The sequence below is a fragment of the Bufo bufo genome, chromosome 2, assembly GCF_905171765.1.
Source record: "Bufo bufo chromosome 2, aBufBuf1.1, whole genome shotgun sequence".
NCBI classification, from domain to species: Eukaryota; Metazoa; Chordata; class Amphibia; order Anura; family Bufonidae; genus Bufo; species Bufo bufo.
This window is the reverse complement of record NC_053390.1, coordinates 503,669,339-503,693,256: the sequence shown is the minus strand read 5'-3', so window position 1 is coordinate 503,693,256 and position 23,918 is coordinate 503,669,339. Positions and strand designations below refer to the sequence as shown.

The following is a 23,918-nucleotide window of genomic DNA, read 5'->3' as shown; positions in this document are numbered from 1 at the left end:
GGGGCGATCAAGGGGTTAATTTGGATGATGGGGGTGATGGAAGGTGATCTGGGGCTAAGGACAGTGTTTGGTGTGTACTCACAGTTCAGTCTGCTCCTCTGCTGGATCCAACCGACGAAAAGGACCAGCAGAGAAGCCATATAACAGATCATATTTACTAATATGATGTTATATGGCTTGTGATTAGATTTTTTAAAAATCAGCAACCTGCCAGCGATGATCATTGTCTGGCAGGTTGCTGATGCAATTCTCCTCGAACTTTTGCCGGCCCGCGATGCGCATGCGCGGGCCGGCTGTGACCGAAATCTTGCGTCTCGCGAGAGGACGCGCCGGCGCGTCCAGGCGGAATGAATCAACCACCTCCAGGACGCGTCGCTGCGTTCGGCGGTCCGGAGGTGGTTAAAGGAAACCTGTCACCAGGATTTTGTGCATAGAGCTGGGGACATGGGCTGCTAGATGGCCACTAGCACATCTGCAATACCCAGTCCCCACAGCTCTCTGCGCTTTTATTGTGTTAAAAAACCGTTTTGATCAATATGCAAATGAACCGAAATCTCGCGATGCGCGAGCTAGCGCATGCGCAGTTCGTTCCCTGTGCTGATGCCAGCACAGGGAATGAACATGATGCCGACACTGCGCATGCGCTAGCTCGCGCATCGCGAGATTTTGGCGCTCCAACTCTGTGACGTCAGCCAGCAAGGAGGAGATTCGGAGGACGCGGGGCGGTGCTGGGCTCCTTTCCGCTTGACTCATCTCCGGACACAGGACACATATCAGGTTCATTTGCATATTGATCAAAACGGTTTTTTAACACAATAAAAGCGCAGAGAGCTGTGGGGACTGGGTATTGCAGATGTGCTAGTGGCCATCTAGCAGCCCATGTCCCCAGTTCTATGCACAAAATCCTGGTGACAGGTTCCTTTTAATGCTCGGATTCTCCCATTGACTTCCATTATACTCAACACTAGTGGGCGCCACATTCTGTAGTATAACCAACAAAAATAGACCTGTATAAATAAAGTCTTTGTGTGAGCATGCTCCGTCTAACCCTTATGCCTCATTTACACGTCAGTGTTTTGGTCAGTGATTTCCATCAGTGATTGTGAGCCAAAACCAGGATTGTAGCCTCCACAGACATAAGGTATGAGCTCTGCACCTGTTCTGTGCTTAGAGCCACACGTGTTTTTGGCTCAAAATCACTGATGGAAATCACTGACGAACACTGACATATGAATGAGGCATAAGGGCTCATGCACACGAACGTATTTTCTTTCCGTGTCTGTTCCGTTTTTTTTGCAGACTGTATTCGGAACCATTCATCTCAATGGGTCCGCAAAAAAGTTACTCCGTGTGCATTCTGTTTCCATATGTCTGTTCCGCAAAAAAAAGAACATTTCCTATTATTGTCTGCATAAAGGACAGGAATAGGACTGTTCTATTTGGGGCTAACTGTTCAGTTCCGCAAAATATTAAATGCACACGGACGTCATCCGTATTTTTTGAGGATCCGTGTATTGCGGACTGCAAAATACATACAGGCGTGTGCATGAGCTCTTACAGTGGTTGTCTCACAATGGACATTTATCCACAATGTAGGTAATAAATGTCTGATCACGAGAATAGGTGTCCTGAGTCCCCATTCCTCTTCACTGCACATATAACAGGAAGGGGTAGTTTGGTTGAACTTGTGCAGTAGCACTTCAATCAATGTTTATGGGGTTGAGAGAAGCAGCAAAGCACTGTACTTTAGTGCTCTAAATGAGTGTGTCCTGTAGAAAGAGAACTCCACAATAAATAATCAAGTTTTCTAAGTGCTATAAATTTTTTTGCATACCCTGTAAATCAGAACTTCTAAAAACTTTTTCTGCAAGTTCTTTACTGGCAGGAATGTGAAGATGTGTGGAACTCACCAGTGATAGTCTATAATAAAATAAAAAATATCACTCAAATCAAATATGTTTTTCGTAATCCCTGAAAATAGGCAAAACAATCTATTATATTCCTAAACCAAAGATTTGTGTAGCCAGAACCTTCTTCTACAGGGCCTTTATAGCAGAAGAGACCAGCACATGATAACTTCAAAATTTCCTCACCAGCCATAGATCACCAACAACTGTTGGACACCTCGGCATACTCTTGTATGCTCTATACTGGAACTGTATATACAACAGTTCCCTGAAATTCTGCCATGTGCAGTTGGAAGTACTCCATTTATGAGTACCAGCAACCCCATAAAATGTCAGAGCTTTAAATTTGCAAGCAGGATGTCCAGGTGCTGGATCACGGCTGGTAGAGACCCCTCAAACTAAAGAACTGGTGGAGCCCTTTCCTTGGGAACAGACTTATTCAGGAGAGCTGTTGTACATGTACTGTGGAAGTCCATTCTTTAAAAATGGTGCCTGGTCGTGCCGTTGCCGATCGTGGCCCTTATTGCGGCCCACAAACAGCGGGTATGCAATATGTGGGCATCAGCCGTGTGCTCCCCACTTCATGGTTGTGGGTCCATTCACTTGAATACTTGAGAGCTAATGTGGTGTTTCTGTACGTACGTGGCTTCGCACGGCAAAAAAATAGAACTTGTTCTATTTTTTTGTGGTGTGGACTGATCATGGACCCATCCAAGTTGAATGGGCCTGGATCTGTCACGGCAGTCGCATGGATGGTGCCCATGCATTAGGGACCACAAATTGCGGTCCCCAATGCACGGAACGGCCGAACAACGGCTGTGTGCAAGAGGCCTTAAACAGCAGACACCTGATTACAGACATTTAACCTCACTGAGGTGGCTTTCCCAGGGAGTCGGCTCTCCTGGCACCTAAATAGCTCCCTGCCCAGTGATCGAGGTGTCAAGCAATCTATCAATCACATATTCAAGTCTCCTAAAGGAACTTAAAATATATATATATGTTTTTAAAGTTGTAAAAAATCTACATTATCTCCCTTCACTTAATAAATAATAATATAAATAATATGAAAAAATAGATCATTTGCATCATTTGTTTTTATTAAAACACTAGGTAAACTATATAAATGTGGTATTGCTATAATCACACTGACCAAGAAAATAGAGGGAACAAGGTGCATAAGGAATGCCAAAAAATCAAATACCCATAAAACTATGACAAAATTGTTATTTTTTTCAAATTTCACTCCATTTGGAATTTCTTCTGGCTTTCTGCTACATGGTATGCAATCTTAAATGATGCCATTAGAAAGTACAATTTATCAGGCCAAAAAAAATTGTTTAGGGAGGTTTAGGGAGTAAACAAAAACAGAAATGCAAAAACTTATGCTTGACAGTGATGTGTCCCACTGTCCTTTGTTGTCTACTATCGTAAAATGGAAAGTTAGATTTTAACGTTTGCAGGCAGATGTAGAATTGGTGCTTCATTAAAGGAGAATGGAGTTCAGACCACTAGTAACAGAAACTTCATAATCATCTCTTGTTGCTGGGGGTATTTCTGATAAGCTGAAAAGAACTGGATGGTGAAGTCCTCTGGACAATTGCCACTTTTGATTCAGAATCTTTATGACACTGCAGACAAGCCACCATAAAGCTGCTACCAAACAAGCAGATTTTCATTGTCCTAAAAATTTAAAATGACCCAAAGCACATTGAAACTACAGCAACTAAATTCATCATTCAGTAAAAAATGTGAAATCGAATAGTTTAGTTTTTGATGTATCTGCTCTATCAATTCTTTGTTATGTGAGCAGAAGTGGCAGTGGCCATCACCTCCACAGATCTGACGTGGTGACAGTAGGCTGAGTTATACTTTCATTTTTACCTATCAACTGGAAGGCACCCAATTTAAAAGAAATGCTCTAGTGGGGAAGTCCCTTGTATTACATGTATACATTCTTCTTTTTATGGTAATGTATTTTCTGTCAATGTAAAAACTGGAGACTTCAAGGATAAGTGTACAACCGCTTCCAAAACCTATGCCCTCTAAATAAATAGATTTATGACATAGAGACAACATTAAGCTTACTACATAGATACAGTATGGTATCAGGGCTAAGCTTAATACATAAATATAGTAAGAGAACCACATAGATATGGTAACAGAACCAAGATAAGGCCTCTTTCACACTTGCGTTGTCCGGATCCGGCGTGTACTCCACTTGCCGGAATTACACTCCGGATCCGGAAAAACGCAAGTGTACTGAAAGCATTTGAAGACGGAACCGTCTTCCAAATGCTTTCAGTGTTACTATGGCACCCAGGACGCTATTAAAGTCCTGGTTGCCATAGTAGGAGCGGGGAGCGGGGGAGCGGTATACTTACAGTCCGTGCGGCTCCCGGGGCGCTCCAGAATGACGTCAGAGCGCCCCATGCGCATGGATGACGTGATCCATGTGATCACATGATCCATGAGCTTGGGGCGCCCTGACGTCACTCTGGAGCGCCCGGGGAGCCGCACGGACGGTAAGTATACTGCTCCCCCGCTCCCCACTACACTTTACCATGGCTGCCAGGACTTTAGCGTCCCGGCAGCCATGGTAACCATTCTGAAAAAGCTAAATGTCGGCTCCGGCAATGCGCCGAAACGACGTTTAGCTTAAGGCCGGATCCGGATCAATGCCTTCCAATGGGCATTAATTCCGGATCCGGCCTTGCGGCAAGTGTTCCGGATTTTTGGCCGGAGCAAAAAGCGCAGCATGCTGCGGTATTTTCTCCGGCCGACAAACGTTCCGTACCGGAACTGAAGACATCCTGATGCATCCTGAACGGATTTCTCTCCATTCAGAATGCATTAGGATAATCCTGATCAGGATTCTTCCGGCATAGAGCCCGACGACGGAACTCTATGCCGGAAGACAATAACGCAGGTGTGAAAGAGCCCTTACTACAAAGATACAGTAACAGAACCAAGCTTACAGCATAGATACAGAATAGAAGCAAGCTTACTACTTAGATATGGTATCAGGACTAAGCTTAATACATAAATATGGTAAGAGAACCAAGGTTTCGACATAGATATGGTAACGGAACCAAGCTTAGTACATAGATAAACTAAAAGAGCCAAGCCTACTGCATAGATATGCCAATAAAACCAAGCTTACTAGATAGATAAACTAAAAGAGCCAAGCCAAGCCTACTGCATAGATATGCCAATAAAACCATGCTTACTACATAGATACAGGCTTTTTTTTCTAGCGGAACGCCCCGGAACGGCGTTCCACCACCTATTTTCTGCCGACTCGCCCCATCCCCCTTTAGTTACTGGGCCCAGCCGGCCCGCTGCTTAGGCTGCTTACTTACAGCAATGCTCAGTCCCTGCAGCCTCCGGCTCTCCACTGGCTCAGGCCCGCCCAGCTCCCGCCCACCACTGACAGCGGCGGAGAGAGTGAGAGAGGAGACGCGAATTCTGTGGCCCCAAACCCCGCCCCCAGGCCGACTCCATTGCTGTCTGCGGCCCCAGACCCGGGACCTCCGGCTCCACTGACAGGCCCGCCCAGCAGGCAGGGCGGCTGCTGGAGGCGCGGGCGGCAGTTTAGTGTCGTGGCATACGGTACCACTTCTGGTAAATATTTCTTTTGCGTACAATCTACTTGCTGTACAAGTTGTTGAAATGTAGAACTACAAGGCTCAGCATGGACTGGCAGCCTCCTGGTGCAGGCTGCATATGGCTGGCAGTTCTTCTGTCTGTAACTCCACACAGTAATGCGAGGCTTTCTCCATGGTGTGGATGGAGATGGAGATTTGCAGATAGAGAAAGGAGCTGTGTGTTAGTGGGCGTCCTGACACTCCTGCTCGCCCCCTCAGGAGGCTTTCTCCACACCATGTAGAAAGCCTCGCATTACTGTGTGGAGTTACCAGAAGAACAGGAACTGAGGATTTCTCAGAACTACATAACCTTTTTTAGTTTATTCATATGACCTGACAACTTAGTGCTTTACAATATACAAAGCCATTACCTTCGTTGTTAGTTCGTTTTATTTTATATTTTCATATCATCTATTTAAATCATCTATTATTTAATTCAATATATTTACTTTTATAGCCCCCCCAAATTTTTTTTTACTTGCATCCTTGTTCTCTAAAGGGCGGTTTAGGGGGCGGTCCTAGGGGTGGGTAGGGGCGTGGCCAGGGGAGGGGGGGTGAGTTCCACCACCTTTTCTCTGAGAAAAAAAGCCCTGCATAGATACAATACCAGAACCAATCAATGCACCTGTTTTAGGTGACCAACCAGCAGGATTCATTGCATGAGCAAAAGCTTCTCTTCATGGCCTGCTTTAGGGTATGGCTGGGTAGCATAAGTCTGTGGATTCTCCATAGCAGAATTGTGTGCAGAAAATTCACAGTGCTTACAGTAGCAGCAAAGTGGATGAGATTGTAACAAATTTCATTCACACGGTGCAGAAATATTATCTGCACATAACTTGACCTGCAATTAGCAGCATTTGAATTTATGTTGTAAAATTCTGCCATAGATTTAATGCAAAATGAGAGCTATGGACAAAAATAAAAGCTGTGCTGAGATTGGTTGCCAAACAGCTTGTCTTTTAGACAGCACATGCAGGGAGATGAGAGGCAGACTGAAATGCAGGGGAGATGTAAGATCCATCAGACTGCAAAGAGACACTCCCCACACAGATTCAAAGATGTTTTTCTCCATGGGGCTGTAGCAGGTTTTACAAACTTTGAAGGCATGACCAAAGTGTCAGCCTTACCCATTCAATAGCTGTAGGCCGAACGATCAGCTGTCTCTCCCGATTCCCTCCCAGCAACCCCATACACATAGACATTGGGCTTGGATGAACTCATATGTGTATTTAATGGGGGGAGAGGAGAGAACACCTGCCAGACACTTCTGGTGGCAGCTTATCTCCCACGAGAACAAAAGGATCACGCATAATTATTCATTTCATCCGATCTTTCTCTCTTTCTCTCTCAAAATATACTAATGTGTATGGTGGCCTTTAAAAAACATGGTGGATGTTGTGGATGTTTTCTTTACCTCTGTAACTGGCCCAAAGACAGTAATGAGAATTTCTAGGCAAGAAATAGCATTAGAAAATACTTATATAGATGTACACGCGGGCAATGCTGAGATATAAAAATGGCCCCCAGCGACTCATCCTAGGATGTGACTAGGCAGGTTGATTCCACTGTACAGCTGCTTAGTAGGGTGAGAGGGCTGAGCCTTGGCGCTTGGTTTTACTTTACATTGCTGAGGTTTCTGCATGTTGTGCTAATCTCATACACGATCATTCCATTACTATTTATTGTAGAGCAGGAAGTCTGAGAAGGGTTCATTGTTGGTCTGTGTGACAGTTTTTTTGGCTTCCTTGTGTCATCGCTATTCCACGTGCACTGCTAGGCAGAGCATCTCCTACCATTGTTCAATGACAACCACTAACAGAACACAGATGCCATCTGTGTTCTGTCAGTGGTTTCCACAGAACCACAGACTTCAATGGCCGTGTTTGGTCTGCAGCAGGGTGCAAAGTATTTCATGTCTCCATTGTTTTTCCTTTGACCCACGTTGAGTGAAATAACAAGGATGTGTGAATAAACACATTAAAAACCAATTGATAAGTGTGCTATTGGGGAGAATATGGATGGCACACATCTGAAACTAACTATCATCTAATATCATATGCCAAATAAACAGCAGCATTATAAATAGCACATGGTAGGTAACTGGTATGTTACGGTGGCTTGTACATGTCTGTACTTCTGATCCTGTATCTAGTTCCACATTTTGCTTTCCCTTTCTATATAAACCAATTCCCAAAATATGTTTTCATAACATAATAGGAAGGGAAGCTCTGTTCTTAATGTACATGCTCACCGAAAAGAGCAGAGTAAAGGTGGTACTTACCTGCTTTGTCCAAAATAAGAGTAATTGGTTTAGATGTATAGTTCTGCCCATGTTCTTCAGCTGTTACTTCTAAAGAAATGTTTTCCCTCATGTGCACATCATCATTAGTCAAAGTGATATGAGTTTGCTTTCCTGCATCAAAATTTTGGCATTCCGTATAATCTCTGTAAACACTGAATGAGAGAAGACATCTGTTATAAAATACTTAGGAGACAAATGAAATAGATTTATCACTATTTACATAGTTACATAGTTAATACGGTTGAAAAAAGACATACCGTAAGTCCATCAAGTTCAACCAAGGGATAGGTGGGGACGCGAATCCCAGAAGGAAATGAGACTCAGATTTCTACAAGTTTTCATAAGCATTAATGTCATTTACTTTTAAGAATTCATCTAAACCCTTTTTAAAACTATCCATTGTTCCTGCTGTGACCACATCCTGAGGAAGTCTATTCCAAAGATTCACAGTTCTTACAGGAAAGAAGCTTTGACGCTTCTGGAGACTGAACTTTTTCTTCTCAAGTTGGAGGCAGTGCCCCCTTGTCTTTTGAGGGCATTTGACATGGAACAGTTTTTCACTGTATTTTTTGTATGGCCCATTTATATATTTGTATAGTTTATTCATGTCCCCCTTTAGATGTCTCTTCTCAAGACTAAATAAATGTAATTATTTTAATCTTTCTTCATAACTAAGACCCTCCATGCCCCTTATCAGGACATATGAAGCACAGAGATTATTACTACCAAGATGCATAACTTTACATTTATCCACATTGAACCTCATTTGCCAAGTTGATTCCCAATCACTCAGAGTGTTCAAGTCAGTTTGTATTTTATGGACATCTTCCTCAAACTGCACAGTACTTCTTAGCTTAGTGTCATCTGCAAAAATAGAAATGGTGCTATTAATTCCCTTCTCTTTATCATTAATAAATAAATTAAATAACAGAGGACCCAGCACTGAACCTTGGGTTACACCACTTATAACCCCGGACCATTCTGAATAGGAATAATTGACCACAACTCTCTGGACACAGTCCTTCAGCCAGTTTTCAATCGAATTACAAACTCTACTTTCCAAGCCTACAGACCTTACTTTACCTATTAAACATCTATAAGGGACAGTATCAAAGGCCTTTGCGAAATCCAGAAAAACAGCCACCCCTCCATCCAGGCTTCTACTCATCTCCTCATAAAATTTTACCTATTTATACTTGTTACCTAAAGGAATAATTTTTGTTTGGTGCTCTTTGGCATATTATGTAAGGGTATTATTTCATTTGAGTTTGTATTGATATAGAGTCTATGTCCACCTTGGCATCCAATTTGTAATTACTGTAATACATCTGAAATTAAAAAAAGCCCAAAAATGGCAAAATAAAGTCCTATCCTTTTCTGTTTATATCCGAGCTAAAAAGCAGCCAATGAACAAGATCTAAGGAAACTAAATAGCATGTTATCAACCCCTGTTAAGTACTTACTTACATATGTTTTTTGAGCTACTGACTGGAGGGTTGTTTTCTTTTCTAGCCAGGGTATGGACAGTCACATGTGCCGCTGCATCCAATGACCGGCCTCAGTGATCATGTGTCCAAAAGCAGCGCGTCACTGTTGGCTCACATGCCATTTAAGCATATCAACACTGAGGCAAGTGATTGGCTGCAGCAGTGGACATGGCCCCATACATATGCCAGCTAGAAGGAACCAAGCTGGGGACCAGAAGATCATCGAAAGGAAACAGGAGTGGCAGGGAGAGGCGAGTATGATTCTTTCATTAGGTACCAAATGCTACAGGGGGCTAAATAAAAAGGTACAAAATCCTGGAAACCCCTTTAGTATACACCTCAAAATGTTTTATTTTTTTGTAGATTTGATCTGTGTTAGCTTGTTCCGCCTGCAGATATGTGAGGTTTATTCTCAGAAACATATTTGGAAGCCACAAGAACCATGAGAAAAAAACTGAATCTTTAATAATATAACCACTTCCTCTCAGAGGCCCTGTTCTGTAACCTATTTCTACCTGTCTGTTTCTGAAATCAGTCATACATTTTCTTACTAACACACTTTTTCAGTCTGAGAATAAGAAATTAAAGTTTTCTGTGACTTAAATAATGCTGACCTATACTCAGGCTAGAGCTGTGATAGGCAGACTGCGGCTCTCCAGCTGTTGCAAAACTACAACTCCCACCATGCCCTGCTGTAGGCTGAAAGCTGTAGGCATACTTTGCATGCTGGGAGTTGTAGTTCTGCAACAGCTGGAGAGCCGCAGTTTGCCTATCACTGGGCTAGAGCATCAATGTTAGGTAAGTGGGAGTTTGACTACCAAAACCCCTGCCGGTGTGCTTGTGGAAGGGGCTGCTGCAGCACTCTGATGAGGGCTCCAGCCTCTTCATTGTATGCTGGTATTGCAGTTCAGTTACATGGAGGCACATTACACCCAAATCCTAACTACTTAATTAACATAAATAAATAAACACAAAAGATTTCATTGATTTAAAATGGCTGAAATGCTTTAATATGAGTTACTTATAAAAATATAAAATTACCATATCATAAATAAATAAATATTTAAATACTATACCAGTTCCTGAATTAAGATACCAAAATCAATCCAGTTATAGCTGAGCGATACAGCCCCTCTAATAAGGATAAGCGAAAAGCCAATATAATAAAACAATTCCTGGGAGGGTAGGCAGAGCGAAGGCCACATCCTCTTCAAACTGGCCCTGAAGCTCTGCAAAGCTCTGTGTGGCGTTTTGAATGTCAGCTATATACAATCACGCATCTGTGTAGAGCAACCTCTATGCACACGGGAGTGACTTGTTGAATTTGACTTTCTCCACTTACAGCTTACGCATCAGACACCCAGGTGTTAATCAAGTAGCCTTTTAATCCAGAGATTGTATTACAAGATGTTGCAGGGTAATCCAGATGGTAAAAGAATTATGACAATAATTCCTAGCTCGGAAGATGGATACTGCTACTCAGAAATCTGAGCACACTATGAGCAAGGCATCACTGGGAAAACAGGGAGTGGCTAGGCCAAACTAACTAGAAACCTGAAAACAGGGAGGGGGGTAGAGAGGAGCATACCAATACACAATACCACATACTGGAACAGAACACTCCCCGTCTGGTATCGGTAGATACCACTATGTATATGCATACAATGGAATTGTATAAAATAACAATAGCTTGCAGATGCAAATAATATCCATCTACCTGAAAAGGAAACATTCAATGAACATTATTCAAATAAAAAAAGAAGTCTTCAGTTCAGGCCATAGAGCTGGTACTGGAAACAGTCTTAGAAGATGTTGAGCATCTTTGGTAGAAGGGATCTCAACATGGAAGTTCTGCAGGTATGAGTAACACAACTTCTGTAACAGGGCGGAAGAAGGTCACTCCACCTCTCGTGGTTCTTACTTTCACCTTACAAACCTTCCCATCCGAACTGGAAACGACTTTATTAATAAGCAGAGTTGAGCGAACCAGAACTGTAAAGTTCGGGTTCGTACCGAACTTTAGGGTTTTCAGCACCCGGACCCGAACATTTACGTAAAAGTTTGGGTTCGGGTTCAGTGTTCGGCCTACTATTGGCATGGCTGTGATTGGCCAACTGCAGCATGTGACCCAGCCTCTATTTAAGCTGGAGTCACGTAGCGCAGCCCGTCACTCTGCTCGGATTAGTGTAGGGAGAGGCTGCAGCTGCTGTGAGGGAGAGATCAGGGAGAAATCTGATCAAGAATTGGTTTATGTACTCAGCGATCTACAGAAAATGTGTTTTTTGTGGGTGCAGTGCACAATTTTTTAAAGCCTCCCCTGAGCCAACTACTGCTGAAAACTAACTTTTTGTTCTTCAGTTAGTCAAAAACAATACATGATCGGCAGCCATTTTATGCAACGATAGTGCACCAGCATAGGCTATCTGCAAGTCCAGAAATACAGCTTTGGCATACTGGGGTGAAAAAAGCCTCTGATATACCGCACATCTGGGATTACACGTGCATAAATGACTGTCACATTTAGGACAGAAATACAGCTTTTTGGTTAGGGTGAAAAAACTCTCTAATATACTGCACATCTGAGATTACACGTGCATAAGTGACTGTCACATTTAGGCCATATATATGGCTTTGGCATACTGGGGTGAAAAAAGCCTCTCATTTACTGCACATCTGGGATTACACATGCATAAGTGACTGTCACATTTAGGATAGAAATACAGTTTTTTGGTTAGGGTGAAAAAAAACCTCTAATATACTGCACATCTGGGATTACACATGCATAAGTGACTGCCACATTTATACTATAAATACGGCTTTGGCATACTGGGGCGAAAAAACCCTCTCATATACTGCACATCTGGGATTACACGTGCATAAGTGACTGTCACATTTAGGCCATAATTACGGCTTTGGCATACTGGGGTGAAAAAAGCCTCTCATATACTGCACATCTGGGATTACACATGCATAAGTGACTGTCACATTTAGGACAGAAATACAGCTTTTTGGCTAGGGTGAAAAAACCCTCTAATATACTGCACATCTGGGATTACACATGCATAAGTGACTGTCACATTTAGGACAGAAATACGGCTTTTTGGTTAGGGTGAAAAAAAACCTCTAATATACTGCACATCTGGGATTACACATGCATAAGTGACTGCCACATTTAGACTATAAATACGGCTTTGGCATACTGGGGCGAAAAAACCCTCTCATATACTGCACATCTGGGATTACACGTGCATAAGTGACTGTCACATTTAGGCCATAAATACGTCTTTTGCATACTGGGATGAAAAAAGCCTCTTATATACTGCACATCTGGGATTACACGTGCATAAGTGACTGTCACATTTAGGCCATTAATACGGCTTTGGCATACTGGGGTGAAAAAAGCCTCTCATATACTGCACATCTGGGATTACACGTGCATAAGTGACTGTCACATTTAGGACAGAAATACAGCTTTTTGGTTAGGGTGAAAAAACCCTCTAATATACTGCACATCTGGGATTACACATGCATAAGTGACTGCCACATTTAGGCTAGAAATATGGCTTTGGCATACTGGGGTGAAAAAAGCCTCTCATATACTGCACATCTGGGATTACACGTGCATAAGTGACTGTCACATTTAGGACAGAAATACAGCTTTTTGGTTAGGGTGAAAAAACCCTCTAATATACTGCACATCTGGGATTACACGTGCAAAGTGACTGTCACATTTAGGACAGAAATACAGCTTTTTGGTTAGGGTGAAAAAAACATCTAATATACTGCACATCTGGGATTAGACAAGCATAAGTGGCTGTCACATTTAGGCCATAAATGCGGCTTTTTGGTTACTGTGGTGAAAAAAGCCTGTGATATACTGCATATCTAGGATTAGACGTGCATAAGTGACTGTCACATTTAGGCCAGAAATATGGCTTTTTGGTTACTGGGGTGAAAAAAGCCTGTGATATACTGCATATCTAGGATTAGACGTGCATAAGTGACTGTCACATTTAGGCCAGAAATACGTTTTTTTGGTTACTGGGGTGAAAAAAAGCCTCTGATATACTGCACATCTAGGATTAGACGTGCATAAGTGACTGTCACATTTAGGCCAGAAATATGGCTTTTTGGTTATGGGGTGAAAAAACCCTCTGATATACTGCACATCTGGGATTACACGTGCATAAGTGACTGCCACATTTAGGCTATAAAAACTGCTTTTTGGTTAGGGTGAAAAAACACTCTAATATACTGAACATCTGGGATTAGACAAGCATAAGTGACTGTCACATTTAGGCCAGAAATACGGCTTTTTGGTTACTGGGGTGAAAAAACCCTCTGATACACTGCACATCTAGGATTAGACATGCATAAGTGACTGTCACATTTAGGCCAGAAATACGTTTTTTTGGTTACTGGGGTGAAAAAAAGCCTCTGATATACTGCACATCTAGGATTAGACGTGCATAAGTGACTGCCACATTTAGGCTATAAATACGGCTTTTTGGTTACTGGGGTGAAAAAACCCTCTGATATACTGCACATCTGGGATAAGACATGCATAAGTGAGTGTCACATTTAGGCCACAAATACCGCTGTCATATAGAGTTAAAAAAAAAAATTGAGTGCAATACCCTACATCAGGGTTTATATTGGCAGTTAATTATTTTTAACATACTTAACCACTTTTTACTTTGCTTTGTGATTGCTAACTATGAGGCAAACATCTAATAAGGGACGCGGTTATGGTCGTGGTGGTAGTGTTGGTGGAGCCTCTGGTGCAGGGAGAAGACGTGGCCGTTCTGCCACAGCTACACGTCCTACTGAACCTACTACCTCAGGTCCCAGTAGCCGCCAGAATCTACAACGATATTTGGTCGGGCCTAATGCCGTTCTAAGGATGGTAAGGCCTGAGCAAGTACAGGCGCTAGTCAATTGGATCCAGCACGTTCACATTATCTCCCACCCAGTCTTCTGCAGAAATCGCACAGGTGGCACCTGAAACCCATGCCCATCAGTCTGTCACATCACCCCCGTGCATATCGGCGATCCTGTCTGAGCCTCAAGTCATGCAGCAGTCTCTTATGCTGTTTGAAGACTCTGCTGGCAGGGTTTCCCAAGGGCATCCACCTAGCCCTTCCCCAGGGGTGGAAGACATAGAATGCACTGACGCACAACCACTTATGTTTCCTGATGAGGACATGGGAATACCACCTCAGCACGTCTCTGATGATGACGAAACACAGGTGCCAACTGCTGCGTCTTTCTGCAGTGTGCAGACCGAAAAGGAGGTCAGGGAGGAAGACTGGGTGGAAGACGATACTGGGGACGATGAGGTCCTAGACCCCACATGGAATGAAGGTCGTGCCACTGACTTTCAGAGTTCGGAGGAAGAGGCAGTGGTGAGACTGAGCCAACAGCGTAGCAAAAGCGGGAGCAGGGTGGAAAAGCAGAGCAGCCGTCGCCAAAACAGTTCGCCTGCTACTGGCCACCGTCAACAGGGACCGAGCACACCAAAGGCAGCTTCAAGGAGTTCCCTGGCATGGCACTTCTTCACACAATGTGCTGACGACAAGACCCGAGTGGTTTGCACGCTGTGCCATCAGAGCCTGAAGCAAGGCATTAACGTTCTGAACCTTAGCACAACCTGCATGACCAGGCATCTACATGCGAGACACGGGCTGCAGTAGAGTAAGCACCTTCAAAACCAAGAAAGGGCCCCTCCTGCTCCCTCTTCTGCTGCTGCCTCTGCCTCTTCCTCCGCCTCTGGAGGAACGTTGGCACCTGCCGCCCAGCAAACAAAGGATGTGCCACCAACAACACAACCTCCGTCACCAAGCATCTCCACCATGTCACACGGAAGCGTTCAGCTCTCCATCTCACAAACTTTTGAGAGAAAGCGTAAATTCCCACCTCGCCACCCTCGATCCCTGGCCCTGAATGCCAGCATTTCTAAACTGCTGGCCTTTGAAATGCTGTCATTCAGACTGATGGAGACGGGCAGCTTCAAACAGCTCATGTCGCTTTCTGTCCCACAGTACGTCGTTCCTCGCTGCCACTACTTCTCCAGGAGAGCCGTGCCCTCCCTGCACAACCAAGTATCGGATAAAATCAAGTGTGCACTGCGCAACGCCATCTGTGGCAAGGTCCACCTAACCACAGATACGTGGACCAGTAAGCACGGCCAAGGACGCTATATCTCCCTAACTGCACACTGGGTAAATGTAGTGGCAGCTGGGCCCCAGGCGGAGAGCTGTTTGGCGCACGTCCTTCCACCGCCAAGGATCGCAGGGCATCATTCTTTGCCTCCTGTTGCCTCCTCTTCCTACTCAGCTTCCTCCTCCTCTTCTACCACCTCCTCATCCAGTCAGCGATAGACCTTCACCACCAACTTCAGCACAGCCAGGGGTAAACGTCAGCAGGCCATTCTGAAACTGATGTGTTTGAGGGACAGGCCCCACACTGCGCAGGAGTTGTGGCGGGGTATAGAACAACAGACCGACGAGTGGTTGCTGCCAGTGGGCCTCAAGCCCGGCCTGGTGGTGTGCGATAATGGGCGAAATCTCGTTGCAGCTCTGGGAATAGCCGGTTTGACGCACATCCCTTGCCTGGCGCATGTGCTGAATTTGGTGGTGCAGAAATTCATTCACAACTACCCAGACATGTCAGAGCTGCTGCATAAACTGCGGGCCGTCTGTGCGCACTTCCAACATTCTCATCCTGCCGCCGCTCGGCTGTCTGCTCTACAGCATAACTTCGGCCTTCCCGCTCACCGCCTCATATGCGACGTGCCCACCAGGTGGAACTCCACCTTGCACATGCTGGAGAGACTGTGCGAGCAGCAGCAGGCCATAGTGGAGTTTCAGCTGCAGCACGCACAGGTGAGTCGCACTGCGGAACAGCACCAGTTCACCACCAATGACTTCGCCTCCGTGCGAGACCTGTGTGCCCTGTTGCGCTGTTTCGAGTACTCCACCAACATGGCCAGTGGCGATGATGTCGTTTTCAGCATTACAATACCACTTCTATGTCTCCTTGAGAAAACACTTAGGGAGATGATGGAAGAGGATGTGGCCCAGGACGAGGAGGAGGAAGAGGGGTCATCTCTAACACTTTCAGGCCAATCTTTTAGAAGTGGCTCAGAAAGAGGATTTTTGCAACAGCAGAGTCCAGGTACAAATTTGGCCAGCCAGGGCCCATTACTGGAGGAGGAGGATGAGGAGGATGAGGAGGAGGATGAGGATGAAGCATGTTCACAGCGGGGTGGTATCCAACGCAGCTCGGGCCCATCACTGGTGCGTGGCTGGGGGGATACGGAGGACGCAGACGATACGCCTCCCTCAGAGAACAGCTTGTCCTTACCTCTGGGCAGCCTGGCACACATGAGCGACTACATTCTGCAGTGCCTGCGCAACGACTGCAGAGTTGCCCACATTTTAACGTGTGCTGACTACTGGGTGGCCACCCTGCTGGATCCCCGTTACAAAGACAATGTGCCGTCCTTAATTCCCTCAATCAAGCGTGATCGGAAGATGCGCGACTACAGGCGCACGCTGGCAGACGCGCTCCTGAGAGCATTCCCGACTGACGCCGGGGGACTAGTGGAAGCACAAGGCGAAGGCAGGGGAGGAGGAAGAGGTTGCCAACGCAGCTGTGTCAGCTCCAGCACCTCAGAAGGCAGGGTTAGCATGGCCGACATGTGGAAAAGCTTTGTCACCTCGCCGCAACAACCGGCCCCAACAACCGGCCCCAACTGCTGATATGGAGCGTGTTAGCAGGAGGCAGCATTTGAACAACATGGTGGAACAGTACCTGTGCACACGCCTACACGTACTGACTGATGGTTCTGCCCCATTCAACTTCTGGGTCTCCAAATTGTCCACATGGCCAGAGCTTGCCCTGTATGCCTTGGAGGTGCTGGCCTGCCCTGCAGCCAGTGTACTCTCTGAACATGTATTTAGCACGGCAGGAGGCGTCATTACAGACAGACGCAGCTGCCTGTCCACAGCCAACGTGGACGAGCTCACGTTCATTAAAATGAACCAGGCTTGGATCCCACAAGACTTGTGCAGAATAGACATTTATACCACCATCAAACATACATTCTTGTACTCAAGTCAAGTGCAATGATTCTTTGTTTTCTTTTTTTTCATTTGTCCCAATATTTTGGGGGTTTGCTGACGTCAACGTTGTGGATCGAGTGGCCCATGGTGGCGGTGGGGTTATGGTATGGGCAGGCGTATGTTATGGACAACAAACAGGTGCATTTTATTGATGGCATTTTGAATGCACAAAGATACCGTGATGAGATCCTGAGGCCCATTGTTGTGCCATTCATCCTCGACCATCACCTCATGTTGCAGCATGATAATGCATGGCGGCATATTGCAAGGATCTGCACACAATTCCTGGAAGCTGAAAACATCCCAGTTCTTGCATGGCCAGCATACTCACCGGACATGTCACCTATTGAGCATGATTGGGATGCTCTGGATCGGCGTATACGACAGCGTGTTCCAGTTCCTGCCAATATTCTGCAACTTCGCACAGCTACTGAAGAGGAGTTGACCAACATTCAACAGGCCCCAATCAACAACCTGATCAACTCTATGCGACAGAGATGTGTTGCACTGCGTGAGGCAAATGGTGGCCACACCAAATACTGACTGGTTTTCTGAAACCCCTTCCCCCAGTAAGGCAAACTGTGCATATTTCAGAGTGGTCTTTTATTGTCGGCAGTCTAAGGCACACCTGTGTAATATTCATGCTGTCTAATCAGTACATTGATATGCCACACCTGTGAGGTGGAATGGATTATCTCTGCAAAGGAGAAGTGCTCACTAACACAGATTTAGATAGATTTGTGAACAATATTTGAGAGTAATGGGTCTTTTGTGTATGAAGAAAATGTTTCAGATCTTTGAGTTCAGCTCATGCAAAATGGGAGCAAAACCGAAAGTGTTGCGTTTATATTTTTGTTCTCTCACGGAATACCTTGGGGTGTCTTCTTTCCAAAATGGGGTCACTTGTGGGGTAGTTATACTGCCCTGGCATTTTCCAGGGGCCCTAATGGTTGGTAAGTAGGTAAATGACCTGTGAAATCCGAAAGGTGCTCTTTGGAATGTGGGCCCCTTTGCCCACCTAGGCTGCAAAAAAGTGTCACACATGTGGTATCTCCGTACTCGGGAGAAGGTGGGGAATGTGTTTTGTTGTGTCATTTTACATATACCCATGCTGGGTGAGAGAAATATCTTGGCAAAAGACAACTTTTCCCATTTTTTTATACAAAGTTGGCATTTGACCAAGATATTTATCTCACCCAGCATGGGTATATGTAAAAAGACACCCCAAAACACATTCCTCAACTTCTCCTGAGTACGGAGATACCAGATGTGTGACACTTTTTTGCAGCCTAGGTGGGCAAAGGGGCCCAAATTCCTTTTAGGAGGGCATTTTTAGACATTTGGATACCAGACTTCTTCTCACGCTTTGGGGCCCTTAAAATGCCAGGGCAGTATAAATACCCCACATGTGACCCCATTTTGGAAAGAAGACACCCCAAGGTATTCAATGAGGGGCATGGCGAGTTCATTGAAAAAAAAAATTTTGGCACAAGTTAGCGGAAATTGATTTTTTTTATTTTGTTCTCACAAAGTCTCCCTTTCCGCTAACTTGGGACAAAAATTTCAATCTTTCATGGACTCAATATGCCCCTCAGCGAATACCTTGGGGTGTCTTCTTTCCAAAATGGTGTTATTTGTGGGGTGTTTGTACTGCCCTGGCATTTGAGGGTCTCCGCAATCATTACATGTATGCCCAGCATTAGGAGTTTCTGCTATTCTCCTTATATTGAGCATACGGGTAATGAGATTTTTTTTTTCCGTTCAGCCTCTGGGCTGAAAGAAAAAAATGAACGGCACAGATTTCTTCATTCGCATCGATCAATGTGGATGAAAAAATCTCTGCCAAAAAAAGAAAAAGGAGGGGAAAGGCGTCTGCCAGGACATAGGAGCTCCGCCCAACATCCATACCCACTTCAGCTCGTATGCCCTGGCAAACCAGATTTCTCCATTCACATCAATCGATGTGGATGAATAAATCATTGCCGGGATTTTTTTTTTTATATATACAAAGTGTTTGCCAAAGTATATGAACACCGCCACCTCCTCAGCTCATATGCCTCGGCAAACGTATCTTTTACTGCAGAGGAGAAATCTCGTCTTGCAGCGACGCATACACCGACTTGCGTGTAATCTGACAGCAGCGCAATGCTTCTGTCCGAATGCACATCAGTGCTGCAGCTAGTCGATCGGTTGGTCCACCTGAAAGGTAAAAAAAACAAAACAAAAAAGAAAAAACCAGGCCGCAAAGCAATAACTTTATTAACTGTTGAACAGAACATAGAAACTTTTTTTTAAACTTTTTTAACTGAACGTTTAACTTTTTTACTTACCGGTATTTTTTTTTTTGTTTAGTTTTTTTTACCTTTATAGAACAAACCTCTCCTTCCCCATGGGACAATGTGCAAAGCGCAAATCGCCCAAAGATGTGGCGAAGTACGTTATGCACTTTATCCCAGGTGAAAGGAGAGGTTTGCAGCAGCTGTGAGTGAATGGGCCCTAATAGCCCTGTGTGCCTGTCCTGGTGAGATGTGATCCCTATGCTAGGTGTACCTGTGTGTGGTACTTCCGGAAACACTCTCCATAGCATAGGGCAGGGTGGTCAGCACAGTCAGGACAGAAATAGCGGGTGTCACGCCTTATTCCACTCCTGCTACAGACACGACATCTTTTTCGGGGTGACGGTTGGGTTGAGGTACCAGGAACGACACTGGGGAAATGTCGCTCGTGTAGACGGCTAACTACACTGGTGGATGGGGCCACGGAACCTCCTGGGTAAAGGAGGTTCTCGATGATCTCTTCCTGGAATTTGAGGAAGGATCCTGTTCTCCCAGCCTTACTGTAGAGAACAAAACTATTGTACAGCGCCAATTGAATCAAATATACAGACACCTTCTTATACCAGCCTCTGGTTCTGCGGGAAACTAAATACGGAGACAACATCTGGTCATTGAAGTCCACCCCTCCCATGAGCGCATTATAGTCGTGGACACAGAGGGGCTTTTCAATGACACGGGTTGCTCGCTCAATTTGGATTGTCGTGTCTGCGTGAATGGAGGAGAGCATGTAAACGTCACGCTTGTCTTTCCATTTCACCGCGAGCAGTTCTTCGTTACACAAGGCAGCCCTCTGCCCCCTTGCAAGACAGGTGGTTACAAGCCGTTGGGGGAAGCCCACGCGACTAGTTCGCGCGGTGCCACAGGCGCAAATCCGTTCTAGAAACAAATGCCTAAAGAGGGCCACACTTGTGTAGAAATTGTCCACATAAAGATGGTACCCCTTGCCGAATAAGGGTGACACCAAGTCCCAGACTGTCTTCCCACTGCTCCCCAGGTAGTCAGGGCAACCGACCGGCTCCATGGTCTGATCTTTTCCCTCATAGATCCGAAATTTGTGGGTATAGCCTGTGGCCCTTTCACAGAGCTTATACAATTTGACCCCATACCGGGCACGCTTGCTTGGGATGTATTGTTTGAAGCCAAGGCGCCCGGTAAAATGTATTAGGGACTCGTCTACGCAGATGTTTTGCTCAGGGGTATACAAATCTGCAAATTTCAGGTTGAAATGGTCTATGAGGGGCCGAATTTTGTGGAGCCGGTCAAAAGCAGGGTGGCCTCTGGGACGGGAGGTGGTGTTGTCGCTAAAATGCAGAAAACGGAGGATGGTCTCAAATCGTGTCCTGGACATAGCAGCAGAGAACATGGGCATGTGATGAATTGGGTGCGTTGACCAATATGACCGCAATTCATGCTTTTTTGTCAGGCCCATGTTGAGGAGAAGGCCCAAAAAAAATTTAAGTTCGGAAACTTGGACTGGTTTCCACCGGAAAGGCTGGGCATAATAGCTTCCCGGGTTTGCGGTTATAAATTGTGTGGCATACTGGTTGGTCTCTGCCACGACTAAGTCCAAGAGCTCCGCAGTCAAGAACAGCTCAAAAAATCCCAGGGCCGAACCGATTTGAGCCGTCTCAACCCGAACTCCAGACTGGGCGGTGAAAGGGGGAACTACTGGTGCGGCTGAAGTTGGTGACTGCCAATCAGGATTTGCCAGCACCTCAGGGACTCTAGGGGGTCTACGGGCCTGTCTGTGCGGTGTCTGCGACGGGGTAACTATTGCACGTGCCACCGTACCAGCTTCAACTGCCCTTCTGGTGCTCGCTACTTCACCAGGTTGTACGGCAGTGCTGGTACTAGGTCCAGGAAGGGCTGCGCTGCTGGTGTATGCCTCACCACGTGATCCGGCAGCGACAGCCCCACTCTGCTGCTCTTGAAGCGGATCCTGCGTAACCTGTGGTCTAGCGACATGGGGCCGGGTACGCCTGGTGCTGCCAGGGACCTCCACCTCCTCGTCCGAACTTTGGGTCAGAGAGCCACTGCTTTCCACAGGTTCATATTCTGACCCGCTAGATTCGTCAGATGAGGGTTCCCACTCCTCATCCGACTGGGTCAGAATCCTGTAGGCCTCTTCAGAAGAATACCCCCTGTTTGACATTTTGGACTACTAAATTTAGGGGTATTCCCTGAGACTACCCAAGAAAAAAAGCAAACCTGTCTTACAAAGGGGAGGCTAGCGAAGTACCGGAGGCTGCTGCGGTTGATAAAAAATATCAAAACTGATTTTTTTATCGCCGCAGTGCGTGTAAAATGAATGTGCAGTGATCAAAAACTATATTTTTTTTGTCACTGCGGTGGGGCGGGCGTGGGTGAACGCACGTGTGGGCGACCGATCAGGCCTGATCGGGCAAACACTGCGTTTTGGGTGGAGGGCGAGCTAAGGTGACACTAATACTATTATAGATCTGACCGTGATCAGTTTTGATCACTTACAGATACTATAAAAGTACAAATGCTGATTAGCGATACGCTAAACAGCGAATAAAAGTGACTGCGGTGCGGTGGGGTGGGCGCTAACTGACGCTAACTACCTAACCAAGGGGCCTAAACTATCCCTAAAACCTAACAGCCAATACCAGTGAAAAAAAAAAAGTGACAGTTTACACTGATCACTTTTTTTCCTTTCACTAGTGATTGACAGGGGCGATCAAAGGGGTGATCAAAGGGTTAATTGGGGTGCAGGGGGGTGATCTGGGGCTAAGGTGTAGTGTTTGGTGTACTCACAGTTCAGTCTGCTCCTGTGCTGGATCCAACCGACGAAAAGGACCAGCACAGGAGCAGACAAGCCATATAACAGATCATATTTACTAATATGATCTGTTATATGACTTTGGATTGGATTTTTTGAAAATCGCCAGCCTGCCAGCCAATGATCGTTGCTGGCAGGCTGGTGACGAAATACTTCTTTTAATTTTGCCGGCCCGCGATGCGCATGCGCGGGCCGGCTTTGAGCGAAATCTCGCGTCTCGCGAGATGACGCGTATATGCGTGACTCTGCGCAGCGCTGCCACCTCCGGAACGCAATCCTGCGTTAGGCGGTCCGGAGGTGGTTAAAAAAATGTTTTTGCTTGGTTAAATGCTTAAATGTATATACATGTGCATTCACTATACAATTGGGAATATGGATCTAGGATTAGCGGAATGAGGCAGTACTAATCAACCCTAAAGTCGACATTTAACCCATTGGGTTTTAAAGTTTTTAGAGTGTAAATCCAATATAATTCACGTTTTTTGAGGAGAGCTTGTCCATCTCCTCCCTGTCTCCCTAGTTCTATCTGTTCCAAAATACGAAATTTCAGATCATTCTGCGTGTGTCCTGCATCTTTAAAATGCTTGGACACAGGCAAGTCCATTTTCTCCTTCCTGATGGAGTAGCGATGCTGATTAAGCCGTGTCTTTACATCCCACGTGGTCTCGCCAACGTACCACTTCCCACAGGGGCAGGTTAGCTGGTAGACCACGTAGGATGAGTCACAGGTAAGAAATTGAGTGATTTTAATCACACCATTAGTGGCTGGATGGAAAAATGTGTCTCCCTTAATCATAAGTTTGGCGCCCACCTATGCTAACATCTATATGGCCCACCTTGAGGAGTCTTTCGTCTATAGCAGCCACCACTTCAGACAAGTTCTGGGGTGGTGGCGCTATATTGATGATATCTTCTTGGTGTGGACAGGCGACACGTTGGGCCTCCTCGCCTTCCACGCATACCTCAATGAGTTCGATCCAACCGTGAAGTTTACCATGGTTTATTCCACGGATAGGCTGCAGTTCCTTGATACGGAGGTCCGGATCATGGGACGAGGTTTGAGTACAGATCTGTTTGTGAAACCAACTGATAGAAATACTCTGTTGAGATATGAGAGTCACCATCCCCGTCCCATGATCCGGTCCTTACCTTTCAGCCAGTTCCTCCGTGTTCAACGGATAGTCAAGGATGAACAAAAGAGATATACCAGATTCAAAGAAATGGGCCATAAATTTGTTGGATACCCAAAAAAATTAGTTAATGACACTATCACGAGAGTGGAGAATCACTCCAGTGATATCAAGTCTCAGGTT

General features: G+C 45.4%; 1 protein-coding gene across 2 annotated transcripts in view; it reads right to left on the bottom strand.

Annotated features, from left to right (window-relative positions):
- IL12RB1 (interleukin 12 receptor subunit beta 1) overlaps positions 1-23,918 on the bottom strand; it is a 403,260-nt gene that overhangs the window by 273,144 nt on the left and 106,198 nt on the right. Inside the window, exons 1-2 of one of the 2 annotated variants that reach the window (XM_040417824.1) lie at positions 9,321-9,406; positions 7,833-8,005 (exon numbers count right to left, since the gene is read on the bottom strand). In XM_040417824.1, the coding sequence (XP_040273758.1) occupies positions 7,833-7,923 (91 nt within the window). In that variant the 5' untranslated portion in view covers positions 7,924-8,005; positions 9,321-9,406. Of the gene's footprint in view, positions 1-7,832; positions 8,006-9,320; positions 9,407-23,918 lie in introns of those variants that run through there. The other variant, XM_040417823.1, reaches the window with a different exon arrangement.